Here is a 7,794-nt window from a genome sequence, read left to right on the forward strand (position 1 = left end):
TCAATTCGACTGATTGTTTCCAAAGAAGTTAGCCTTCTCCTTTCCAATTCACCCAATCAGTAGACTTCCGCCAGCTCTCTTATTGGTGGGCTTCGTGGCACATTTGTAACGAGTGTACCAAACTGAGCGCGCAGAGAAAACAAATCGGCCAGCTCAGGGGTCGAGAGATTGAGCGAGAGCAGGTCGGGGGGAATTGAGCAGATAAAACCACAATTATGGAGACCAGATTACATTTTTTGCTCAATATAATTTTATGTGCTCAAAATCTTTAATTGCTCACTCAAAATAGTGGCACGAATATAAGGCCATAGAAAGGTAGGTGGCAGAAGAAAAAAATGAATCCAATTTTGACTGAATAGTATGAATGACCTTCATGTTGGAGGCCTCGGTCTCCAGTTTGGTGAGGTGGTTGGAGTTGTCCTGCAGCTCCTGTCGCAGGTTGGAGTTCTCCATCTTTAGCACCTCCACCTGCCTCAGCAGCTGATCATACGATGCCCCCGCCGCCATCTTGTAGCGCCGGCCTCTGACCTGACATACCCACACCGTATCATCATCATTAACGCTCAGAAAAACAAAAAAAAATCCTGACTTTATGATGTGTTTTTGCAAATGAAAACACATCTTTTCAAATTGAAATAGAATATTCACAGTTTGTCCTTTTTTATTTGATGCATTAAAGGGTTTAAATAATGTTTTCTTTTCATGTCATAAAAAGAATATTAACTTTTATTACAAAAAGGGGAGAAAGTTTCCATTTAAAATCAGTTGGACCCAAACGCCAGCAGAGGGCGCCAAACACCAAAAAACAAGTAACAAGCGGACATTACACTGTACTGTCATTTTAGTTTGTTTGAGCGGGGCATGTGCGTTAATTGCGTCAAACATAAATTCCATTTCAAAGGGTAATATTGATAATTACTATTTTTTTTATCACAATGTAAAAACTAGAAACTGTCCTTATTAAAACAATAATGAATAAAAAGAGAACATATATAGGGTCTCTGCAGGGTTCAACAAGCCAAATTTAAGACTTTTAAAGATTTTTTAAACACCATAATGAATCAAATTTAAGACACATTTCACATTGATATGGCCAAAAACCTACAAATATTTAAAGGAAAATTGGAGGCCTGGAATTACAGGCAACATAAATTAATTTATTCCTCGTTCTTTCCCACTGTGATACAAATTGGCACCAATTACAACTAGCAGTAGTAGTAGTGAAGTAGCAAAGTAACGTCAATAGATTTTTAAGACCTTTCAAAATTTGTATTTAAGACCTTTATTTTAGACATTTTAATGCCTTAATTTCAAATTATTGGATTTAAGACTTTTTTTTTTTTTTTAAAGACTTTTTTTTGTTGGAATGTATTCATTTATATTTGACCAAAAAAATTACAGGAAGATCCATATACGACACTTTTTTATCCCCTCCCAACAGAAAAAAAAAAAAAACATTTCCCCACTGTCACATGCATATACATCAAACAAATATTTTAAGACCATTAGGATATAACAGCATTGATATTGAGTCTGCGTTTATCCTACAGTTTTCTCATTTCTCTATATTTGTTGAAGGATGGCCAACGTACTTCAGAAAGACCAACCATACTAGATGAAATTTTTGTTCTGAGCCACTCATCACTTATCTGATTTTTTCAAATCTCAGATGAAGTGTTTTTTTTTTTTTTTAAACACTTTTTAAGACCCCGCAGGTACCCTGATCTGCTAGGTTTTTTTTCTAACAAAAAACATTTAAACATTTAAAAAAATAAATAAATAAAATTCTAACTCGTTTTTAAAAATCATTAAAAATTGTAATTTCTCTAGGAATTGCAAGAATTGTTTGGTTTTCAAATTATCATCATTTAGAAAGAAAAAAAATCATTCTAAATTAATATACAGTGGTACCTCGACGTACGATCGTTTCGACATCAGACCTAAAATTTGATTCACCGTTTGTTTCAACATCCGATGACATGCTCGAAATATACCATAACAGCGCCGCAGACGGACACACAGCAGATTTTCTCGTGAGAGAAAACAAAACAGGTTCCAAGAAGGTTAGTGCAGGTGGTGAAAAAAGGAAAAAGGTGACGCTTACTATGGAAATGAAGACGGAAATGACAGAAAAATATGAGCGTGGGCTGCGCATCCGTGAACTGGCTCGACAGTACGGCCGTAGAATGTCTAAGATCTCGACTTCCGTTCGCCAGTCTTTATAAGTTAAGGTGACAATTATTATTGGGGTAACATCGCCAAAGAAATCGCCAACTTCGTCAGGGTTAAATAATTTATTTCAGAACTTGTGGAACACAACATGCCTACTGTTTGCCGCAGCTGACGACAACAAAAAAACATTAAAACTTAGAGAAAAACGTGCGGTTGAGATTTTACTTGTCACGTCAGCCACACGGTGCGTTCTGGTACAGCACGCAAAACACGTCCGCCACATTAAAACCCGATTCGTTACATTATTACAGGAGTAATTATTATTATTACTACGGCTTTTATTCAAAATTTGTTTGTTTTGCTATGTGTAATTGGCATTTGTAATAGTAACAGCAGTATTTTTTAAGGATTTAGTGCAGGTTTTCGGGCTGTGGAACAAATGAATGGAATTATAATGTATTCTTATGGGAAAATCCTGCTCGACATACGGCCATTTCGACTTACAAACAAGGTCCTGGAACGACTTGACTTCATATGTAGAGGTACCACTGTATATAAAAAAATATTTGGAATTTAGGAAAATTGTTGTGGTTTCACGTCATCATAGTAGCCCTACTCCCCCCGTACACATGACATATGCATGAAATATTTGCAGTTTAGCCTGTTTTTTTCATAAACAGAAAGAAAAAATGCTTCTCATGACAGCACATCCTCATATGTATGGAAACCTACCTATATTGACCTAAAAATCCTATTTCATCGCCATCGATAGACATCAGACCCGTTCCGACCGGCAGGGCTAAAGATCGCCCTCCCCGGTTCATTATTCGATTACTTATTATCGGCTGATCAGATCGTCGGGCCGAGGAAGCGCCCCGGGGTCCATGTATAGCTTGCGGAGATCACCGATGCTTGATGCCGAACGTGAATTAAAAAACGGACGCGGCGTCGATAACAAAAGAACGTCGTCGTCCTCCTCCGTTTGCGCTCGGCCATTTTCTGGGCCCGCCCCTCCTTCCCGGCTTACCGAGACCCTCACAAAAGCCCAGAAAACGGAACGGAGACAATGACGGGAAGTCGCGCGCCCCCCCTGCCCCGATCCGCTTCCCGCCCCCCCGCCGCTTCCTCCTTAGAACAAAGGGCAGGCGGCGGGTGCACGGAAAAGAGAATAAAGGGAGAAAATGGCAGCTCACCCCATCGCTGTCGCCTCCATCAGCTCCTCGTCCGCGTCTGACAGAAGCGTCAGCTGGGCGGAGTGGCGACCAATGGGGAGAGAGGGAGGGAGGGGCTCCCCCGCCCGACCCCCGCCGCTTCTGCTTTTCCTGAGCCGCAGCCTGCGCGCTGACCGGGTTACCAGAGCCTGACACCCCGGGGGGCATCAGCATCTCAATATTTGCCCGTTCTTTACAGATTGGTGACTTTGAATTTGCCTATTTCCAGTATCTTGTCAATTGAAAAAAATACATGACTGTTTTACCCTTCGAAATAATTTTCAAGTACAAATAGTGAAGGGAATGAAATGCATTTATCATGAGCATTGTTGTCGATATGGAAAATATTCCATCGACGAACAGTTTTTCTTGACAACGACATGACAACAAGCTGAAAAATGTGTCTCGGGCAGGGGTTAATTTGAGCCAGATCATGCCAGAACATGTTCCGGTACCTCTTGATTTTGGGCTCCATGTGTTCCGGGACTTATTTAGTCTGATCCGGCACCTCTTGTGTAATAATATTGATGATAGTATCGTGGCGAGCAACGTGGAGAGGAATGACAGGTAAAGATGCCGATCGATCGGGTCCGGTAACGTCATTTTCAAAGTATCGGAATCGGCAAAAAAATATCGGACATCCCTTTTTTTAATATATATGTATTTTTTAATTAAATCGTTTTCTAATTGTATTTAACGTTACAGACAAAATGTCTTACACTCATCCAGAGTCTTTAGTTATGGCTTAAAGTAGGGCTATCAATTTATCGCGTTAACGGCAGTAAAAAATTTTTTTTTTAATTAATCACGTTAAAATATTTAACGCAATTAACTCATGCGCTTGCACTCACGCATTGTCACGTTCAATCTATAATGGCGCCGTTTTACCTATATATAGAGCTAAAAGACAACGTAATATGAGTAGAGTGAATTTTGGCAGTCTCTGGAGCCATTTTTTAAATGGCTAAAGCCTTACAATCCCTCTCTCAACAATTAGAAATAGCGTGGGAAGCAATGTGGGGAAGAAAGGTCGTAGTTGATCTTTTTCTTAACACCCTATGTTATTTCCCAACGCAGAGAAGATATATCAATTGGTGCCACTACGCACAGTCATGGTTGCACTTCCCATCATGCAATTGGGCAGAACAGTTAAATGGCTACAGTATCATTTACTGAAAGCTCAACAAATACACTAGATGGCAATATTTAGTCACAATATCCAAGTCACATTTATCCTTTAAGAATTACAAGTCTTTCTATCCGTGGATCCCTCTTACAGAAAGAATGTTAATAATGTAAATGCCATCTTGAGGATTTATTGTCATAATAAACAAATACAGTACTTATGTATTGTATGTTGAATGTATATATTCGTCCGAGTTTTATTCATTTTTTTACTTAATGCATTGCCAAAATGTATATGATTGGGAAAAATTATCGGGAAAGGTTGAAATTGAATCGGGAGCAAAAAAAAAAAAAAAAAGCAATCGGATCGGGAAATATCGGGACCGGCAGATACTCAAACTAAAACGATCAGGATCGGATCGGGAGCAAAAAAACATGATCGGAACAACCCTAATGACAGGTGAAGAACTCATTATCATCACTTGCTACGCTAGCGCCCCCTACAATAAATAACGCTAAGAATCAGTGCGTTTTAACGAACAGAGCACACACTGGATAACACTGGAAACCACCATTCTAAGTCATGGTTGCCCAAACTTTTCATCAAGCATTTGGGCTGCACAGAAAACAGTCGCTTTAAATTGTAACGCTTGCTCAGTGAAAGCTTGGCAGCTAAAATAACACCGGAACCTTGACGCTTTTTACCCCGTCATTTTATTCTTCTTTCCGCCACCCAAATGCAAAACAAAAAACAAGTCACTGACGAGCGGCTATGCAGTCCAAGAAGCATCGGAGCGTCGCGCTGGCGCAATGAAACACCAATAAGAGCCCCACGTTGACGCAGAAATTACCGTATCGATTACAGCCCCGGTGATGCGGCAATATAAAAACCTTTTTTAAAAATATATAAAATAATAAGATGAAAAGATTCATTTACAGAACATATCACAAGAATTGCATGTTGTTTCCAATCTGCACTTTTGGTTAGCGGTGCTATCAACTCCGAACCGTAGTTAAAGTCAACACCGCGCTTCCCTTCTCTCCCCCATACGCTGACCCACTTCTTCTTCTACGCCAAATTGGCAATGCCGGTCACACTGAAACGGGACAGCGGCCCCTTGGAAATACTGGTAACAATAGCCACGTTTACATGCTGACTTTTATTCATACCGATTCAAATCATTCCGAATGGAAATTTCACATCAGCTGTTTACATGTCACTTCATCTATTCCGATCCAGCGTTTGCATGTGTCTGCCTTTATTCCGAAAGGACGTTTGACAACTGACGTCTGACATATGCAGATTAATCAAAACAAAGCGTCACGTTGCAAAACATGGAGATTGATCGTCAGATCAGCTGCTGTTTTAACTTTTCGAGTGGAAACAAAACTTCAGAATGACACGCCGTTCATTTAAAAAGTTGTTGTTATTTGAAAGAGTCAGAGATTTGTTGACACGCTCAGAAGCTGGACCAAAAACTCAGCCACTGACATAAATTACAAAAAAACTTTAGGATCAAACGGTATTTCAACATGCCTAACAGACAGACAAATGAGTCAGAAAAGCAACAATGCCAACTCGGAATGTTTTGGACAACTAAATATGGTAAGCTAAATAGGCGTGCCAATCTTTTTTATGTTTTACAAGTGAGATCTGTTGAGAGACTAATTGCTGACTGTCAGTCCCACCTGTTGTTATGTGGGCAATTTCCCATGCTGTGCAGAGTATAGCCTAACTAATTCTAAATTTTTGTCACAACATTTATTCCATGGATATTATGCTTTTAATCTTTTTATGATTGTTTTCCTGGTACTATGATTCCATCTCTCTTGTGAAGCATCTTTGTATGGCTTGAAAAGCGCCCTAGAAATAAAATGTATTATTATTATTATCTGAAATTGAGGAGTGTAAGTCCCACAGCAGGGCAAGTGGGCATTTGCATGTTGTTTCAGCACCATTTTCTGCTTATGTTCCTGGACCTGTGCCCGTCTCGTCATCCCTGTGCTGTCATATGTACTTTGCATTCCGGCACCTTATGATTTAAAAATTAAGCACTGGTCTCCGGAGACTAAAACATAACGAGACGAATGCCAGTTTTTGTCTGACGAGACAATAACAAGACAAAATTGTTGGCGTCCTGGTGGGTATCACCAATTGAAAATAATGTACCGTTTTCCTGCCGAGTGCATTATCATCAGACGAAGCACTGTGCTCAGTGGTTTGGACATAACTTGGTAGCAGATGACATCTCGTTTTTTAATAACAGAAGTAGTTTAGACTGACGACTACAAACTAAACGAAAACTGCTTCAATATCTTCAAAGAAGACTAAGCCATACTAAAATGACTAATAAGTATTTTCATCCAAAACACTGACTAAAATGAAAAGGGCTGACAAAAAAAAAACACCGATCACGATAGACGTCCAATCTATTTCAAGTGTTTTCGTTCATTCGCTGCTAACCTCCCTCTTCGAATAGACTGGACGTCTACCAATGATAAACTCAAGGAGGGTGCATATTGACCAGAGGAAGAATAAGCATGTTTTAACTCCTTGCCTGCCAAAAATTTGAAACGGGTGTTGAATTTAACGTCTATCGCTGTCAATTGCAACAAAACAGGATGACTCCTTTGAAATAGAATTGATGTAGATCACTGCCAATGGCAGTGATTGGGTTCAGAACTAAACCAAGCAGTAAACAACTATTTAGCCACGGTAACGTCACGAGGATGGCAACAACAACAACAACACTTCTTAGCATCCCCTTGAATCGGGCGGAAAGAAAAAGAAATACAAAAAAAACCAAAAACCACTTGAGTTACTCCGTGTACGAGTCAGTCGTAAGGTGCGACGCCTTTTCTTTCGTCCAAATTCATTTCGAACATTAACACGGGCGCTTAACACCAAACTATGCCTCCCCCGATGCTAATGCTCATGCTAAGATAAGAGCATATGCTTCTTCTTACCTTACGTGTCGTCGAAAAGCATCAACGAGCGCTTCGCGGGCGATACATTGACGAGCAGGCCGGCGACGGGAGACGGAAAATGTGCACGGACAGCGGCCGAAACGGCGGCGACATGCCAGGCCGCCACAAAAGGGCAACTCCGCCAACTTCTCTGGCCCAACTTTTCACTTTTTAACTCGGCCTCCCGACCAGGAGGCGGCCCGCCATCTTGTTCTTCTGCGCATGCGCGAGGAGCGTGGTGACGCGTTTGGGTAGTATTTTTTTGTCTTTCGGAAGCTTTATTGAAATACTGTACCTCCGTTGACAAGAAAACAAATGA

At 40.4% G+C, this 7,794-nt stretch overlaps 1 protein-coding gene across 3 annotated transcripts in view; it reads right to left on the reverse strand.

Annotated features, from left to right (window-relative positions):
• apc (APC regulator of WNT signaling pathway) overlaps window positions 1–7,684 on the reverse strand; it is a 32,176-nt gene extending 24,492 nt beyond the window's left edge. Inside the window, exons 1-2 of one of the 3 annotated variants that reach the window (XM_057819079.1) lie at window positions 7,476–7,684; window positions 370–528 (exon numbers count right to left, since the gene is read on the reverse strand). In XM_057819079.1, the coding sequence (XP_057675062.1) occupies window positions 370–507 (138 nt within the window). In that variant the 5' untranslated portion in view covers window positions 508–528; window positions 7,476–7,684. Of the gene's footprint in view, window positions 1–369; window positions 529–2,904; window positions 3,240–3,365; window positions 7,432–7,475 lie in introns of those variants that run through there. The other 2 variants (XM_057819078.1, XM_057819080.1) reach the window with 2 other exon arrangements.
• Between the last annotated feature and the right edge of the window lie 110 nt (window positions 7,685–7,794).

The sequence above is a fragment of the Corythoichthys intestinalis genome, chromosome 17 (assembly GCF_030265065.1).
Source record: "Corythoichthys intestinalis isolate RoL2023-P3 chromosome 17, ASM3026506v1, whole genome shotgun sequence".
Classification (NCBI taxonomy): Eukaryota; Metazoa; Chordata; class Actinopteri; order Syngnathiformes; family Syngnathidae; genus Corythoichthys; species Corythoichthys intestinalis.